At 42.5% G+C, this 20,091-nt stretch overlaps 1 protein-coding gene across 2 annotated transcripts in view; it reads right to left on the minus strand.

Annotated features, from left to right (window-relative positions):
• Positions 1-20,091, minus strand: part of pah (phenylalanine hydroxylase) — a 90,812-nt gene that overhangs the window by 11,136 nt on the left and 59,585 nt on the right. For both annotated transcript variants that reach the window (XM_059652584.1, XM_048549293.2), the window contains exons 8-9: positions 14,140-14,209; positions 10,075-10,131 (exon numbers count right to left, since the gene is read on the minus strand). In XM_059652584.1, the coding sequence (XP_059508567.1) occupies positions 10,075-10,131; positions 14,140-14,209 (127 nt within the window). The remainder of the gene's footprint in view (positions 1-10,074; positions 10,132-14,139; positions 14,210-20,091) is intronic.

Here is a 20,091-nt window from a genome sequence, read left to right on the forward strand (position 1 = left end):
CCAGGTGAACTGAAGGTTGGGGTGGAAGGTGTTGGTGAAGTGGATGAACTGTTCGAGCTCCTCTGGGGAGCAAGAGGCAGCGCCGATACAGTCATCAATGTACCGGAGGAAGAGGTGTGGTTTGGGGCCTGTGTAGGTGCGGAAGAGGGACTGTTCCACATAACCTACAAAGAGGCAGGCATAGCTGGGGCCCATGGCCACCCCCTTAGTCTGTAGGAAGTGGGAGGAATCGAAAGAGAATTTGTTGAGGGTGAGGACGAGTTCGGCTAGGCGGATGAGGGTGTCGGTGGAGGGGAACTGGTCGGGCCGGCAGGACAGGAAGAAGCGGAGGGCCTTGAGGCCATCTGCATGCGGAATACAGGTGTATAGGGACTGAATGTCCATGGTGAAGATGAGGTGTTGGGGGCCAGGGAATTGGAAGTCCTGCAGGAGGTGGAGGGCGTGGGTGGTGTCACGGATGTAGGTAGGGAGTTCCTGGACCAAAGGGGAGAAGATGGAGTCCAGATAGGTGGAGATGACCACATCACATAATCCTGATGGTGATTTCCATTTTTTTTATCTGACAGCCTTCATATGAGGAATTTCATTGTGTTCAGTCATAGTGTTCATGCGCCTCAATGCCAGCACGCAAAGTGAAGCAAGTGTGTATTTAGAACATAGAACATAGAACAATACAGCGCAGAACAGGCTCTTCGGCCCTCGATGTTGCGCCGACCTGTGAACTAATCTAAGACCCTCCCCCTACACTATCCCATCATTATCCATATGCTTATCCAAGGACTGTTCAAATGCCCCTAATGTGGCTGAGTTAACTACATTGGCAGGTAGGCCAGGTAGCCCTACCTGTCTCTGAGTAAAGTATTTGTGCTTGAGGTAATACTGAGGGTCTAGCAACTGTTTTCAGGCTGGTCAAAATAATCCGCATGTGATGCAAATCGATATGAGATATGCATATCCACGCAAAAACAGAAATTGCTGGAAAATCTCAGCAGATCTGGCAGCATCTGGGGAGAGAAATCAGAGTTAACGTTTTGCATCGGACGACCCTTCCTCAGACTGTTCTGAGGAAGGATCACTCCACATGAAATGTTAACTCTGACTTCTCTCCACAGATGCTTCCAGATCCACTTAGCTTTTCCAGCAATTTCTGTTTCCCTTCCTGATTTACAGCGTCCGCAGTTCTTTCAGGTTTTATTTATACATTACCTGTGCGTGTCAGATATCATGTTTGGTGAAAGCACGTGTAATTGTTACAATACTTATCCAATGTGGCAAGTGAATATGCGAGCCAGCGCTCCAATGACAGGACACTTAGGACTGAGATGAGGCAAAATATCTTTACACAAGTAACAATGAGCCTGGGGCTTCTCCGCCACAGAAAGTGGTTAAGGCCAAAATATTAAATGGAATTGAATTTAAAGGAATTAGATATTGTTCTTAGGGCTAAAGGGACAAACAGTCTCGGGGAGAAAGGACAGGAGATTGCATTAGATGATCATCCTTGATCAGATTGAATGACAGAGAGGGCTCAAAGGGTCGAATAGTCTACTCCTGTTCCAGTTGTCTTATGCTCATTTCTTCTCAAGACCTTTTGCTCTCCTCTACCCTACTTGCAAGAGTTGCCCATTTTTAGTATCAAAGTACATTATAATCAGGGAATAAATAAGCATGAAGCAGTTTCCTGATGTCTTCCTCATGTCTGCTTCAAGTCATCTTCTTGGAAGGTCATCAATCTGGAAGCAGCTGTCTTCCTGGGATGTTCTAGTACTTGCCCCATCACCACTGAAGATTCATTTATTCTGCTGTTGGCTGTTGCTCATAGCCTTGAGCATGGTGTCCTTACGTGGTCCTGGGACAACTCCTAAAAGGTCAACCACCCATGAGGGCTGATATGTTCCCGTCACCATTCCTGCCAAACTGGAGATTAGATTAGATTCCCTACAGTGTGGAAACAGGCCCTTTGGCCCAACAAGTCCACACCGCTCCTTGCAGCATCCCACCCAGACCCATTCCCCTATCACCCACACACCCCTGAACACTACGGGCACTTTAGCATGGCCAATCCACCTAGTCAGCAGATCTTTGGACTGTGGGAGGAAACCGGAGCACCCGGAGGAAACCCACGCAGACACGGGGAGAATGTGCAAACTCCACACAGACAGTTACCTGAGGCTGGAATCGAACCCAAGTCCCTGGTGCTGTCAGGCTGCAGTGCTAACCACTGAGCCACTGTGCCGCCCCAAAGTATGACCTGTGATACTACGTGGCTCAAAATCTAAAGGAATAGATAAAGCCTTCCATTTATATGGTAACTTTGAAGATAACAGGACATTCCAAGGTACTCTATAGGCAATGAACAATTTTTGAAGCATAGTCACTGCTGTAATGCAGGAAGCAGTGTAGCCAGCCACATGCAACAAACAGCAATATGATAATTACCAGATAATCTGCTTTTTAACAATGTTTCCTTCGAGATAAATATGGGTCAGGGCACAGGGCAGAACTTTCCTGTTTTTTCTTTAATTAATGACCATGGAATCTTTTATATCCACTGAAGAAGGAAGAATGGCCCCTGAGCAGAATCAGGGCATTCAACCCATTGAATCAATGCTTGGTCTCTGTGATACAATTTGAATTAATCCAACCACCACAACATTCCTACCACCTTACCCTGCAGCCTTCAAACCATCCCTTTCTGATAATTCTCCAATTCATTTTTGACAGCCATAATTGAATGTGCTTCCACCATGCTTTCTGGCAGGGCATTTCAGGTCCTAACCATAAGATCACAAGACCATAAGACGTCGGAGCAGAAGCTGGTTATTCAACCCATTGAGTCTGTTCTTCCATTCAATGAGACCATAGCTGATCTGAAAATCCTCAATTCCACTTCCCTAACTTGCCCCCACAACACTTGATTCATTTTTGATTAAAAATTTATCTATCCCTTGAATATACTTCCTGCCCCAGCCCAAATGACCTCTGTGATAAAGAAATTCACAGCTGTACTATCCTCTGAGTGAAGAAATTTCTCCTCATTTCTGTCTTAGATGTGTCTCCACCATATTCTGAGATTAGGTTCTCTAGCCCTATATTGTCCCATGAGGGGGAACTATCTCTTTATATCTATGTTGTCAGGTAGCTGCTATCAAAGCAGCATTAGCTCAGCACTAGCCTGCTCAGTGATGCCCAAATGGGTTCCTTCAGAGACCACTTAGCTCCTGGCCTCACACAGATTTGTTTAAAACATGGCCAAAGGAGCAGAATTGCAGAGGTGAGATGAGATTGACTGCCCTTGACATCATTCTTTACCCCAAAGAGTTGTGGAGGCTCAATTATTGAAGACAGAAATTAATTAATGTCTGGAGATTAATAATCAGAACAAAGAGTTTGGGGATAGTACAGGAAATGAGGTAGATGATCAGCCATGCTCTAATTGACTGGCAAATCAGATTTGACAGGCTGAATGGCCTACTCTGTCATGTGGCCCTTTTTTTCTGCTTCATCTAAATCCCTATCTCTTTCATCATCTCAAAGATGGTTCATAGAACAACACAGAACCTCCTCAGAGCTATAATGGCAGTGTCAGTGTAGTGATCCCATCCGGTTGGCCCATATTCAAAGCTCAGGGGAACAAACCAACTGTGCTGCTGGTTCCCAGCTGCGCTATGTTAAAGCATTCATCAGTTTGAAGTAATTGATGCTGTTGTTCTTTGTTTAATACCTAGTCCGTAATTACAAAGGTTTTAATTCTCTAATTATTTGATTTTTTTTCTACATCCCATTGAGGCTGAAAGGCATGTGATAATGATATATAATTGCTAAACATTTAAGATACTGCTTCCAGGATGTTCCTGGACGAGGATATAAAGACTATGTGTCATTTTAATGGCAAGTCAACGAATTTCCTTCAGGTAAGAGACTGGACACTTAAAGTTGATGCCTTATAAGCTGCTTGGAAGTGTTATTCTGTCTTAATGTTAATTTAAGCCCTTAAACTTTATTACAACTTGGAATACACTGGTGTCCATGTCAACATCTGACTTACAAATATTCGTACTTACAAACATGATCCTACGCGGAGGCATAACTTTCAAAATCCAGCATACAAATGTTCCCTGTTTTTACAAATGGCTGCTTTATATTGCCTTGCATTGTGTTCCAAATATCGTACAATTCAAGTTACGAACAAAGATGGAACCTGATTGCATCCCAGGGGCTGTCTGGGACATACAATGCATCTGTATTTTCCTGTTTTTCACTTTAAGAATTATGGATATGTGGTTTAAATTAATTCTTAACATCTTCTGTGTTTGTTTGTGTCATTGTCGAGGCCAGCACCTCTTATTGTCCTTAAACTCAGAGACTTGTGGGACCATTTCAGAGGACAGCTAAGAGTCAACCACATTATGCTGTGGAAACCGAATGAACTGTGATCGGGAACAAAAACAGAAGTTGCTGGATTGCTCAGAGGAAGGGTCACCGGACCCAAAACATGAACTCTGATTTTTTTTCACAGATGCTGCCAGACCTGCTGAACTTTTCCAGCAACTTCTGTTTTTGTACATTGTGCTGTGGGCCTGGAGTCACTTGTAGGCCAGACCAGGTAAGGATGGCAGATTTCCTTCCCTAAAGGACATTAGTGAACTAGACGGTTTTTACGGAAATTGACAATGATTGCATGGCTGCACTTTATTTATAGATTTTTCATTGAATTCAAATGTCGCCATCGATCATTGGTGGAATTCAAACTTATGGCCCCAGAACATCAGAGCAAGGGCCCTTTAGGGGAGGAAATCTTCTGTCAATACCTGTCCTGAGCTATTCATTACTCAAAATCTCCCGCAATGTGGTTGAATTTTCCTTGCCCTCTCAAATGGATGAACAGTCCACAGGCTTTAATGGCAATTAGGGATGGATTACAAGTGCTTGCATTGCCAGTAATACCCACATCTCATGAAAGAATAAAAGAAAAGGATTCTGAGCAACATCGTAGCTCAGAGGTCAGTTCTGCTGTCTCACAACACCAGGGACTTGGGTTCTATTCTGATCTTGGGTGACTGTCCGTGTAGAGTTTGCACACTCTCCCAGTGTCTGCTTGGGTTTTCTCTGGGTGCTCCAGTTTCCTTCCACAGTCCAATGGTGTGCAAGCTAGGTGAATCAACCATGTTAAATTGCCAGTTGTGTCCAGGGATGTGCAGGCTAGGTAGATGAGCTTTGGGTTTGCAGGGTTACAGGAATAGGGTTGAATGTTGGGTCTGGGTAGGATGCTCTTCAAAGGGTTGATGCGGACCCAATGGGTTCAACAGTCTGTTTCTACGTTGTAGGGATCCTATGATTCGAAGGAATCCTTTACATGGCCACCCAAGTGGACAGGGTTGTTAAGAAAGCATATGGTGTTTTGGCTTTCATTAACAGGGGGATTGAGTTTAAGAGCCGTGAGATCTTGTTGCAGCTCCATAAAACTTTGGTTAGACCGCACTTGGAATACTGCGTCCAGTTCTGGGCGCCCTATTATAGGAAAGATGTGGATGCTTAGGAGAGGGTTCAGAGGAGGTTTACCAGGATGCTGCCTGGACTGGAGGGCTTATCTTATGAAGAGAGGTTGACTGAGCTCGGTCTCTTTTCATTGGAGAAAAGGAGGAGGAGAGGGGACCTAATTGAGGTATACAAGATAATGAGAGGCATAGATAGAGTTGATAGCCAGAGACTATTTCCCAGGGCAGAAATGGCCAGCACGAGGGGTCATAGTTTTAAGCTGGTTGGTGGAAAGTATAGAGGGGATGTCAGAGGCAGGTTCTTTACGCAGAGAGTTGTGAGAGCATGGAATGCGTTGCCAGCAGCAGTTGTGGAAGCAAGGTCATTGGGGTCATTTAAGAGACTGCTGGACATGTATATGGTCACAGAAATTTGAGGGTGCATACATGAGGATCAATGGTCGGCACAACATTGTGGGCTGAAGGGCCTGTTCTGTGCTGTACTGTTCTATCTATCTATCTATCTATCTATGGATATCTGTTGTCAACATGAATAATACTCTGGTTCAGCTTGTACCACTCAGCTGTGGTCTTTTTTCCCCTCCTTTATTCATTAACAGTATGAGGGCATTGCTAACCAGTTAGCATTTATTGCCCAGAGGGCACTTAAGAGTCAACCACAGTGCTGTGAGTCTGGAGTCACATGTAGGTAAGGATGGAAGTTTCCTTCCAACTATGGGTTTTTCCAAGAATTGGCAATGGATTCATTGTCATCATTTGATGCTTCATTCCAGATATTTTTATTGAATTCAAATTCCACCATCTGCTGTGGTGGGATTTGAACCCAGATCCCCGGAACATTATCTGGGTCTCTGGATTAACAGTCCAGTGATAATGCCACTAGGCTATCGCCTCCTCATCTCAAGTCTACTCTCACTTCCCTGATGTCAAGTGTGATGATGCTGTCACTTTTAGAGGTTACTTTGGCCTGGTTCTCTTCGAAGAGAGTTTGTAAAGCTAGAGGCTTAGAGCAGTCTGCCAGAACCACTTGAGTAAATAGCTTGTGAGGCCTTGGGTTTCCGTTTTTACAGCATGAATTGGTGTGGCCAGCTCTCACAGATCAGGATTTCTGGGTTTTTTGTTTTTCAGTAGCATCAAAAGCTGTTTGGATCCACAGAAGAGTTGGAAGCTTTAGTAAATGATTTCTAGCTGCAACTTTCATTGAAATTTCTCTTGACGTGTCTTCATCCTGGTTTGGAGAACTGCATGTAAGAAAATGTCTGAATTTGCCTTTTTGCCAAGGGGTGCGTTTATGGGATGTTACTATATTGGAACAGTTAATTAGTAATAGGTACTGTATCTATTATTCGGTTAAGTTTTCTAACTGTTAAGTTATTCTAAAGTCTTCTTTCTTTTTATTGTATTTTTACTATAATGTTGAGTAGTTTGACTTAGTCACATCACACCTGGAAGACCTACATTACATCAACCTTTAAAATAAGAAAAACTTAGGATCTAGGCTACGTTCTTAAAATATTTTGAGGGGCTCTGGTCTGGTCCATAACATAAGACAAACAAAGTCTTACTATTAGTTCATTTGGCATCATATTCATTTGAGGAATCATTAGTGAGTCCAGCATGTTGTTAGTGCATCATTTGTCTGCAGTCCCCTTCCTAAAGATTTGAATCCCTTCATTTGAACTCATCACTCCCTAACCTCTGCCACATTAACCCTGGCAAAGCCTGGTTATTGGTGGACATTAATCCCAAGCACCTCTGAAAACTGCAGTTTCTTGCTTTACTTCATGCCTTTGAAGGCCCAACTTTGATGCAGATCAAAATGTTCAAACTGAACTCTGAAAAAATTGAACATTTTTGCCAAACTGCTAAGTATTTGCACCAAATACTAAGCATTTACTTATTGTCAATAATAGGCTCCTACTTCTTTTCTGGAGATTTCAGATGGGGTCTTCCCAGCTCCTGAACAATGCGGGTGTTAGCAAGAAAGTTGGGAGATTCGTGTGAGATCAGCAGCAAGGAGTTCCCACTGTCCAGAGCAAAAAGTCCCATTTTCTAACCAACTTTCAATGGGTGAGGTGGGATTCACACTGTTGAGCAGTAAAAAGCCTATTAATGTGCACTGTGTGCATTAACATCTTCATTATTTGGTGGTGGCCTCTTATTGATTTTTTCTTCCCCATTTTCCTACCACCAGATAGAAACCAGATGGAAACAATTCCCGATACGAAAGTCCGAGCAAGGACCTGGCCAATCCATCTGACTGCTCACTCCTCTGACTCCATATCAGTCACAGAGCATGCTCCATGGTCACTGACTGCACAGTGCCCCTTGCCCATCCAGCAGAATCTTCACGACTCCCTGGGTGAAGTGGGATGACTTTGTCCTCTATCAGCACATCTGGGGCAAACCAAACAAACTGTGTGGGGCTTTAAACATGGCACTGGCACCAGCAATCCCAGGAGGTCCTGGCAGTGGGCAGCAGCTCTGGCTGCAGTGAGTGGAAGAACATACAAGCTGGTTGCTGTAGGAATAGGGTACATAGCTAATGAGGTGAGTTTGGGATAAATGTGGGAGATGACGCACCAGGACTCATAGAGAGAAACCCTTCAGGAAGACTGCCAAAATAGACATTGAGCTAATTTCTGCATAAGATTCAGCCCATTGTATATCTATAGGAGTGAACATTCTAAGGGTGTTTCTAACCCACTGTGGCAGGAAGAGTAGAAACAATAATTTGGCACATCATTGGAGGAGTAGGTTTCATTTTAAACCCTGTACATGGCATTACTGTGCATTCTGTCAACCAATTATTTTAAAATTATTACAAAGTATTTGGAACAAAGGCACAAGCTATTTAACCACAAAAACAAAGTTGCTGGAAAAGCTCAGCAGGTCTGGCAGCATCTGTGAAGAATAAAACGGAGTTAACGTTTCGGGTCTGGTGACCCTTCCCCGAAACGGCAACTCTGATTTTTCTTTTCTTCACAGATGCTGCCAGAGCTGCTGAGCTTTTCCAGCAACTTTGTTTTTGCACCTGATTTACAGAATCTGCAGTTCTTTTGACTTTTTAAAAACTATTTAACCAGATGCCCCAAGCATGATTCTGCTCCACAAGAGCCTTCTTCTGTTTCTGTTACACAGAAGTAACCAAAATCCTTTCCGAGCCACCCAACATCCTGTCTTGGAAATATATCACTTTTTATCACTGTTGCTTCACTGTTGCTGGGTCAAAATCCTGGAACTCCCGCCCTATCAGTGTTGTGAGCATCTCTGCATCAAGTGAACTGCAAGGGTTCAAGAAGGCAGCTCACTATCGCCTCCTTGAGTTGAGGAGAGGAAATAGATACTGGTCCAGCCATCAACGGCCACATCCCAAGATTAAATCAAGTAAAATTTGTTTCTTCCTCATGTGTGTATCTAGATTACTATTAAATTCATCTGCTTCAAACACACTTTGAGGGACCGAGTTCTACATTCTCAATTTCTTGGAGTGGAGCCATTCTTGGATTCCTGTCTGGATTTATTAGAAACATAGAACCATAGAAGACAGGTGCAGGAGTGGCCATTCGGCCCTTCGAGCCTGCACCATTGTTCAACATGATTATGACTCATCATTCAACTTCAATACCCCTCTCCTGTTTTCACTCCATACCCCACAATCCCATTAGCCACAAAGCCATGCCCAGCTCCCTCTTGAATATATCTAATGAACTGGCCCCAACAGCTTTCTGTGGTGGAGAATTTGACAGGTTCTCTGGGTGAAGAAATTCTTCCTCATCTCAGTTCTGAATGGCTACCCCTTATTCTTAGACCGTGACCCCTAGTCTGGCCTTCCCCAACATCAGGAATATTCTTCCCACCTCTAGCCTGTCCGGTCCCAGCAGGATTTTATATGTTTCTATGAGATGCCCCCTCATCCTTCTAAATTCCAGCGAGTACAAGCCCAGTCGATCCAATCTTTCCTCATATGTCAGTCCTGCCTTCCTGGGAATCAGTCTGGTGAGGAATGTTCTTCCTCAGACTAGGAGACCAAAACTGTGCACAATACTCAAGGTGAGGCCTCTTCTTGGCGCTGTATAACTGCAGGAAGATTGTCTCATATCGATAGCCTCTCGTAATGGACTTTCCTGCAAGTGTAAGTATCTTTTCTACATTCTGCCCTATCAAACTTTTCCATAATGTTAAAGATATCATTTCATTCCAAATTCTTTCATCTTCTGGAGAAAAAGTCCCAAGCTTGTCCACCCACCCATTGTTCAATTTTTCCAAATAGGCATAGGCTTTCAGTTTTGGTCATTCCAGTAAATCTATTTTTACACTGACTTCAGTTAATTTTATACTATGCAGACCAAATTGGTTCACAGATCTTGTAAAATAGAACTGCACAGTTAGACTGAGTCTCCAGGCAGTCTCTTGTGCCCAAATGGTTTGTGTCAGTGTTCATGCTCCACATAATTCTTGGCCTCCTGATCTCAATGTATCCTCCTGTTCATCTCTCCCATGTGTGTGCACTCCAAGTCACCAGGTAAAATTTAAATTATAGACAGACAGAAATGAAATGAGACTTCCTACATACCGTAGCAAGCTTCTCAATAAATTCATCTGGAGCACCTAGAGACGCAAGTCCTATTTCCTGTAAGCATAGGAAATGACAAACAACAGCTATTTAGTGAAAGGCCTGAAAATGAAAGGAACTTACCAGTTAGACAAAGTTAGATGAAGTCGGCCATTCATCCCTAATAATTTAAGTCATAACAGCATTTATCCCACCACTTTCCTACCCAACGTCACGAGGAAAGAACCTCTACCCACACTCCTTACATTTTGCTTTTATCCTACAACAACAGTTTGTAATTACATGTCATGTTTGACATTAAGAAATTGTTTGATCAGGCAAAAAAAAAGCCACAGTAGAGATACCAAGATGGGCAACCAATCAAAATCAAAGCGATGAGTTTTACAGAGGATGTTAAATGGAAGGGGAGAAGAAAAATAGCAAAATAGTTTAGGGAGAGAATTCCAGAGTTTTGAAAGTTGAGGCGTGACTGGAGGATGGGAATCTGAAGCTGTATTCCGTTATATGTCACGTTTAACTTAAAGATTCATGCATCTATATCATCAACAATAATATAGTAATTATATTTGAGGCTATGGGCCCAGTGGCGGAATGGGGGACTAGTGTAGGTAGTAATGTATTTTTGGCAGAACAGACATGATGGGCTGAAGGCACTCTTCTATACTGTATGATTTTCTAATTCATCTCCTGCGTAAATTGTAAATCCTCAGTATCTCTAAGATTTCGTCAGAACTCAGACCCTAACAGGAGTGACAACGTCTGCATTTCCACTGAAAATAATTTGAATGTCTCCCCAGCTGCCAGTACTGAACACAGTGCTCCGGCTGTGTTCTGACCAGAGAACTATTCAATTCAGATACTCTGAGGAAGAAGGGTACAGGTGGGTATTTCTTTTCGTCAGTGCCCCTGCTGCTGGAATTTGGCCCATGGGGTCTAATTCCCCAATCAAACCTCTCCTAGTCTGCTATTGACTGAAGAACCGGATATTCACCTACAGCTGGAGTATTGTGAACAATTTTATCCTCCTTATTTAAATAAGGTGCATTTGCTAGAGAGGAAGTGCGACACTGACTCAACTGACTAACTTTTGTGGCAGTAGGATTGTTGTAAAGAATTAGAGGAGATCTCATTGCAACCTACAAAATTCTTACAGGTTGTGACACAGTGGATGCAGAAAGCTGTTTCCCTAAATTCCAAAATCTCTCAGAAGAGAAAACATCTCATCTACGCGCACCTTGTCAAGATCTCACGGGACCTATTATGTTTCAGCCAAGACACCGCTCACTATTCTAAACTCTAGTGGATACAAGTCCACTCTGTGCAGTCTTTCCTTATATGACAACTCACCCACTCCAGGTATTAGTCTGGCAAACTCTTAACTGAGCTCCTTCATAAGTACATACATCCTACCTTTAGGAAAGAGACCAAAATCCCTTGTATGAAGCAATAATGTTCTAATAGCGTTAGTAATTACTTGCTGTATCTGCATACCAACATTTAATAATCCATACAGGAGGACAGATACATCACTCTGCATCTCAGAGCTCTGCAATTTCTTAGTATTTAGATAATACACTTTTTTATTAAAAATCCTATCAAAATGGGCAATTTCACATTTTCCCACATAATGTACTCTATTTGGAAGATTTTGCCCACTCACATAAAACGTATCTAGATCTTCTTGTAGCTTCATTGTGTCCTTTTCTTAAATCACTTTTCTATGTATCTTTGTGGCATTAAAAGAAATTTAGCCCTCATAATCTCAGCCTCTTCACCCATGTCACTTTTATAAATTGTAAACAGCCGAGGTTCCAGCATTATTCCTTATAGTACACACTCATCACATCTGGCCAACCCCTGAATGTCACCCACCTATTTGTACACTCTGCTTCCCGTTAGTCAGCCATTCTTCTACCTGCACCAACATACAACCGCCTGCACAATGAGCCTTTATTTTCCACAATAACTTTTGGTCCGATACTTTGTCAAATGCCTACTGGGAACCAAAGTACAATAAAAGTTTCCAGTTACCATTTACCTTAAGAAATAGAAACAGCAGTCAAACATTGAGCCCCTCAAGTCTGTTCCTCCATTCAGTATGATCATAGCTGATCCAATATTCCTCATATCCTGCATTATCACCGCAGCACACTGCACTTCTTCAAAGAATTTCTAGAGATTGATCAAACATAATCTCGACTTCATGAAACCTTTCAAGCTTTAAAACTTTAAAGATTTATTTCCTTTTTAACGTTTCCACAGAAACTCATGCTATCAATCTTTCTATTTCTGTCTAGCTTTCCCGCACAGCTATTTTCCCCTCTTTATTAAAAATCCTATCAAAATGGGCAATTAGTGACCTATGCCTTAGCCTAATTTGCCACTTCACTTTAGACACCTGTGCTTTCATACCCACATAATTTCCTTAATTTAAGTTTAAATATTTGTCTTGGATGCACTCCTCTGTCTCCTAAACTGGATGTAAAATTCAGTCATATTAGGGCGATTGTTACCCAGAAAGGCAGGGGTGCACCTTCACTGTGGGTTCTCTGTTAACTAATCTTATCTCATAACACAGTATTAGGTCTGGTATAATCTGCCCTCTGTTTGGCCCCAGAGCGTAAAGTTCCAGAAATGTCTCGAAGATTCTGTGAATGCTTTATCTGGGTTGAAATTTCCAGTCAGTGTGTAAATTAAATTCGCCCATGATTATCACCAGCTCGTCCTTACAAGTTGTTCTAATTTTTTCCTTTGTTCTCCCCACTGCCATTTAGTTACTTTTCTGGAGTTTGTACACTACCCCCATGTGACTTGTCTTTATCATTTCTTATCACCACCCAAACCACTTCTACATCCTGTTTTCGTAAACTTAAGTTATCTGTGTCTCTTGCATCAATACCATTTTCATGGTGATTTGTTCAAATATTTAGTCCCAGAAGGTGTTGAAACTCAGTCATTGAGTAGATTCAAGACAGGAATCGGTAGGTCTCCCATGCTAATGATCCCAAGGGATGTGGGATAGTGGAGGTAAGTGATCAGCCACAATCTACTTGAATGCTGGAGCAAGCTTGATGGGCTGAATGACCTACTTTTGCTCATATTTTCTATGTTTCCTTCTCCTGTCGTCCACTAAAATAAGCTGTTAGTTTCAGCAAGGTCTCTTTTAGCAGTGGTTAGGCCACAGTCAACATATTCAAGGGGGTTGCATGCCTGCTGGGTGGAAATCTAAAAGCAGGAACTATGCCTCCTTTGGTGTTCTTGAAGCTCATTTGCTGTTATGCCATTGGTTGTTCTCATTACAGAAAGTGCTGGAGAAACTCAGCAAGTCTGGCATCATCTGTGGAGAGAGAAACAGAATTAATATTTCAAGTCTGGAATGATTCTTCAGAGTTTACAGTTCTGAAGTAGAGTCATTAACTCTGTTTCTCTCTCCATAGATTCTGCCCAACCTGCTGAGTCTCTCCAGCACTTTCAGCTTTTGTTTCAGATTTCCTGCATTTGCAGTATCCAGAGGGTTGTATTAATGTTTCAATCATCCTGAATTCAAATTCACTAAGTAGATAAAAGTAGAATTAAAAAACTAATAATGGTGATGATGTAACTAACTAGATGGTTGTAAAGCCCCGTCTGGTTCACCAACATCCTTCATAAAGGAAGTCCATTGTCCTTCCCAGCCCAGCCTACATGAGACTCCAGACCTACAGCACTGTGGTTGATTTTAAATAGCCTGAGGTAGTCAATAAGTTCACAAGGAATTAGAGATGGGTCATAAATTCTGGCTTTCCCAGAAATGCTTACGTTACTTAAAAATGTTTTTCTTTTTAAAAATGGCCCAGTTAGCCACCTAATTCAAGGGCAGTCGGAGAAGGTCAGTAAAGTCTGGCCTTAACATTGGTTCTCACATCCTGTGAATGAAAAGAGGAAAGAACGAGAGAGAGAGAGTCAGAGAGAGAGGGAGAGAGAGAGAAGACAGAGAGAGCAAAAGCTATTGTTCTTCAAAACAGTTTTCTTCATGTCAAGGCATTGAAACACTTCAAGGCGCAGTTTGAAATATGTTGCACTGACCTGTGAAAATTGGGCAAATTTTGGGTCACAAAAGAGTGGCACATGCCCCAGCAACTCATGACACACGTCCCTAAAAGTAGGAAGAAACACACAAAAGAGTGACATCATTCAAGTCTTCACAGGAGCAGGGTCTATTGATACAAAGTGCAGTGACAGAGTTGAGCCAATGCAGGCTGTATACTGTGAGCCATTTCTGAAAGAATAGAATTGAAAAACAGAGAACTTATGGCAAACTTATAAGGAACATACATTAAAGCTGCACTTGGAGTAAATAATATTGTTCTATTCTCCACATTGCAAAATTAATACAGAAGCACTAAAGAAGGTGCAAAAATATCTATAAGGATGATACTGGTACCAAAGGGCTTTAACCATTGCAATAAGTTGATTCGCAGGGGCCCCCACCCACAGATTTATAACTGGAGCTTTGAGGTAATTGAGAAGCCCTGTGTAACCCAATTTGCTAGCAAATGTCAGAAGCTGCTGGAAAAGCCCAACAAGTTTGGCAGCTTCTGTGAAGAAAAAAATAAATCAAAGTTATTGGGTCCAGTGACCCTTCCACAGAACAGGTCTGGGGATGGGTCACCGGACCCGAAACGTCAAATCTAATTTTTCTTTTCTTCACAGATGCTGCCAGACCTGCTGAGCTTTTCCAGCAACTTCCGTTTTTGTTCCTGATTTACAGCATCTGCAGTTCTTTTGGTTTTGCTAGCAAATGTGCTCAACATCAAAAACAAACAAAAACACAGCGATGCAATAAATATATGAAAAATATTGTCCATCTTTACAATGGCCTCAGCTTGTACAGTCAAAGACATTAAAACATACTGGGAGTTACGTCTGGAAAAACTCAGTAGCAATGCTGTGTTCTTGGTTCACTACTGCATCAATGAAATCAAATATCTTTGTCATATTTCCATGCTGCAGTGTAAAATCTCAGGGCACCTTTAGGTGCATTGCAGGTTTCAGCCAGATAACGGACAGCTGACTCAGTGAGCAAATGGGCTTTCATCACAATCTTCAGGGTCATTGTTCTCCTCAGTCATACTTGCAGGGAGTCACTGTGATCTCAAATGCCAAATGGTGGGTCATACATGATTTCATGCTGTAGTGGGGCCTAACTCTGCTCCAATTGGTTGGCCTGGTCACATACTTAGACAGGTTAAATGCAGGAAAGACGTTCCTGATGGTGGAGTGTCCAGTACCAGGGCTCATAGTTTATGGATAAGAGGTAAATCTTTTAGGATTGAGATGAGGAGAAATTGCTTCAGCAAGAGTCATAGAGGTTTACAGTGTTGAAAGAGGCCCTTTGGCCCAACTTCCATGCTGCCCAGAGAGTGGGGAGCCTATGGGATTCACTGGCGCAGAACACGTTTGATGCTAAAACACTGTGTTTTCCAGAAGGAGGTACAGAAAGTTCTTGTGGCTAGAGGAGTCAAGAGATATTGGGGAGGACAAGATTTTTTAAAATTCATTCATGGAATGAGGGCATTGCTGGCCAGGCAGCATTTATTGCCCATCCCTAATGCCCAGAGGGCTGTTAAGAGTGAACTACCTTGCTGGGGGTTTTGAGTCACATGTTGGCCAGATGAAGCGACAATGCAGTTTCCTTCCCTAAAGGGAATTATGTGAACCAGACAGATTTTTTTTCGACATTGGATTCATGGTCATCATTAGGCTCTTAATTAGAGATTTTTTTGTGGATTTCACATTCAACCACCTGCTGTGGCAGTATTTGAACCTGGGTCCTGGGAACATTACCTGGTCTCTGGATTAACAGTCCAGCAACGACACCACTAGGCCACCAATTCCCCGTGATTAGGACATTGAGCTTGATTATCAGCCATGATTATAATGAATGGTGGAGGAGGCTTGAAGGGCTGAATGGCCTACTCCTGCTTTTATCTCCCATATGTCTGTGTTTCTGTGATAAACTGGATTGTGTTAAATTAATCTGGAGTTACCAATCCAAACATTTGCGTTATAACTGCCATTTTATTTCTCACAGACACTATAACTTTAAATGATATGAATCATAGCATGTGACTTGAAGGTGAAGATCTCATAATCGACCTTATCCCTTCTTCAATTCCATTAAATTGACATCCAATTTTTTTGCATTACAAGGGACAACTTAAGCACTGCAGCATCAGGTGAAACACCCCACTAAGTGCAAAATCAAATCAGTGTCTGGGCTAACATCAAGTTATTAAAGTACATAGAGAAGCTTCTTGTAGCATAATAATAAAATGTGAGGCTGGATGAACACAGCAGGCCAAGCAGCATCTCAAGAGCACGTTGTAGCATGTTGTGCTTTGGGTGGTCTGAGGCAAGTTGGAGTCTTTATAGCCCCACGTCACATCCTGGAGTACAGTGATGATGTAAATGGCACGTCTCTTAGAGTTACACTAGCATGCCAATCATGAGACATAACACAACAATCATGGACATTCTACTGGACACCCAGTTTTGTTGGCTGGATCAGCTGACAACTAAAGTTTTGGGTCAACTGAATTTGATTAACTTCAATTTCACTGCAACAGAAGATATTGAACAAATTTTGATCTCAAGGAGACCTTTCAGAAGTGTCTACAATACTGAATTGATAAGGTGGATGCAGAAAGGATATTTTCAGTGTTGGAACAGTCCAAAACTAGGGGCATAAATATTCAATAGTGATTAATAATTTCAATAGAGAATTCAAGAAAAACCTCTTTGTCCAGAGGATGATGAGAATGTAAAACTTACTGCTCCAGGAAGTGGTTGACTCTAATAACATAGATACATTTACATGGAATCTGGGTAAATTCATAAGATCATAAGACATAATACCATAAAACATAGGAGTGGAAGTAAGGCCATTCGACCCATCGAGTCCGCTCCGCCATTTAATCATGGCTGATGGGCATTTCAACTCCACCTACCCGCACTCTCCCCATAGCCCTATATTCCTTCTGAGATCAAGAATTTATCAACCTCCACCTTGAAGACATTTAACATCTTGGCCTCCACTGCACTCCGTGGCAAGGAATTCTACAGGCCAACAGCTCTCTGGCTGAAGATAGGGAGAAAATGCTCTTCATGAGGGAGAAAAGTATAGGGAACGAGGATGAAGAGGCCGAGAGAACAGGGATAGGAAGCATAAACACCGGCATCGATTAAATGGGCTGAATGGCCTGGTTGTGTTCTAAATTAAAGTTTATTAAAGTAAATATTTGTTCATGACTCTCATTGAAATTGTTGAACACCTTGGTGGGGTAGATGCCTAGAGATTATCTCTTCTGGTTTTTGTGGGTGGGGTGGGGGGGGGTGGTAGCGGTATGTGGAACTGTCGAAAACCGGGCATCATTGTTTCAGAATAAGGAGCGTATCATCTGGGGCTGAAATGAGGAGAGAATTTTTCACTTGAAGGGATTGTAAATTCTGGAAATCTCCAGCCTGTGGATCCTAGAGGCCTGTGAATCCTCAATGGTTGGGTATTTTTTGAAAGTAGGACTGGATATTTTGGGATGGATCTTGACTAGTTGTGGAAGATTTTTGAACAGGAAATAATTGGGATGAATCTTCCAGCTCTCTGATTTTGGATCAACGCTTCTTTCTAGCCATTGGTAAATGATTGGTCAAAATACTGGGCCCAACTGGAATAGATTTCTTGTAAATAAAGCAAAGATAAAATTGATTCTCCCCGGGGCAGGACTGCAGTATCAGAAGTGCTGTTTTTCAGATGATACAATTACAAAAATAACATAACACTAACCCACCTAGCCTGCACATCCATGGAAACTATGGGCAATTTCCTCTGGTCAATCCATCCTAACCTGCAACAAAAACAGAAGTCGCTGGAAAAGCTCAGCAGATCTGGCAGCCTCAGTGAAGAAAAGATCAGAGTTAACGTCTCAGGTCTGGTGACCCTTCCTTAGAACTCCTGAGGAAGGGTCCCTGACCCGAAATGTTAACTCAGATTTTTTTCTTCACAGACACTGCCAGCCCCGCTGAGTTTTTCCAGCAACTTCTGTCTGTGTTCATGGTGCAGCACATCCACAGTTCTTTCAGTTTTAATGCACCCTGACTTACACATTTTGGACTGTGGGAGGAAACTGGAGCACCTGGAGGAAACCCACGCAGCCACGGGGAGAATGTGCAAACTCCACACAGATAGATGCCCGAGGGTGGAATTGAATCCAGGTCGCTGATGCTGTGAGGCAACAGTGCTAACCTTGTGAAATATTTTGAAATTCCATGATGGAAGGAAAATATTTATAAATTAGTTATTGGAACAGTGGTGTCGCTGATCAAGCGCATTCCTTAGTTGCCAGTGCCATTGGTGGTGCTCTATCTCCCGGATTGCTGCATTCCACATGGCACTGCTAGCGAGGGAGTTGCAGAGTTATCACTGTACTGGAATAGCAGTGATGCCATTGAGTTATAAAATTATATAGATGTACAGCACAGAAAAAGGGCCCTTCAGCCTATTGAGTATGCAGCTGTCAGAAAATAAAACGCTTTAACTATTTTTAGAGATAGTAGGAACTGCAGATGCTGGACAATCTGAGATAACAAGGTGTGGAGCTGGATGAACACAGCAGGCCAAGCAGCATCAGAGGAGCAGGAAAGCTGATGTTCCGGGTCCAGACCCTTCTTCAGAAATTGGCATATAAGATGAGTTTAAAGTTTTTGAAATGGATAGATTCCCAACAATCCTAAAAGCATTCCTTTACAACAGTCACACCAGAGAGAGTTCCCAGCTGTATTGCTTTGACGCTCTGACTTAGCTGTGGCTTCAGCTTCCAGTTTGGAGCATCTAACTGTCTCTTCCTTGAGCCTTCATACAACTGAGCTAAGACTTTCCTAACAAAGTGTGGGGCTGGATGAACACAGCAGGCCAAGCATTATCAGAGGAGTAAGAAAGCTGATGGTTCGGGCCTAGACCCTTTTCTGAAGAAGATTCAAGGCCCAAAATGTCAGCCTTCCTGCTCCTCTGATGCTGCTTGTCCTGCTGCGTTCATCCAGCTCCTCACCTTGTTATAGCTATTTTAATCCCATTTCCAAGCGCTTGGCCCATGGTTTTGTGTGCCTTGTCATCACAAGTGCCCATCTAAATATTTCTTCAATGTAATAAGGGTTTCTGCCTCTCCCATCCCCATAAGCAGTCAGTTCCAGATTCCTACCACCCTATGGGTGAAGAAGGTTTTGCTCATTACCTCTCTAAACCTTCTAATATCTTAAGCCTGTGTCCCCTAGTCATTGATCACTCCACTAAGGTGAAATATTTCTTCCTGTCTATCCCATTAATGGCCCCCATAATTTTATACACCTCAATCGTGCCTCCTCTCAATCTCCTGTTTTGAGGAAAACTAACCCCAGTCTGTCCAAACTCTCTTTATTACGGAAACTCTCCAGCCGAGGCAACATCCTGATAAATCTGTCCCAAAGAAAGGTCACTGGGCCCAAAATGTTAACTCTGCTTTCTCTCCACAAATGATGCCCAATCTGCTGAACTTTTCCAGCAATTGTCATTTGTGATTCTAATTTTCAACATATGCAATTATTCATTTCGTTTTTAACCTGGTATATCTCCTTTTGATCCTATCCAGTGTTGTCACATCCCTTCCATAATGTGGACTCCAGAACTGCACACAATAATCCAGCTGAGGTTTAATCAACATTTTACACAGTTCCAGCAGCACCTCGCTGCTCTTAAACTGTGTGCCTTGGTCAATAAAAGCAAGTGTACCATATGCCTTCCTGATCACTTTATACACCTGTCAGGATGGGATGTGACTTCGAGGGGAACTTACAGGAGTGGTATTCCTATGCATCCGTCACCCTTGTTTTTCTAGAACTTTAGGTTGTAACATTAACAGTTCTGTGCTTATTTTTATACCTACTATTGGATGGAATACAATTTTGAGACCTCTGGCCTCTTCAAATGACCAGCTGAATTAATTCCAC

Source organism: Stegostoma tigrinum, chromosome 18 (assembly GCF_030684315.1).
Source record: "Stegostoma tigrinum isolate sSteTig4 chromosome 18, sSteTig4.hap1, whole genome shotgun sequence".
NCBI classification, from domain to species: Eukaryota; Metazoa; Chordata; class Chondrichthyes; order Orectolobiformes; family Stegostomatidae; genus Stegostoma; species Stegostoma tigrinum.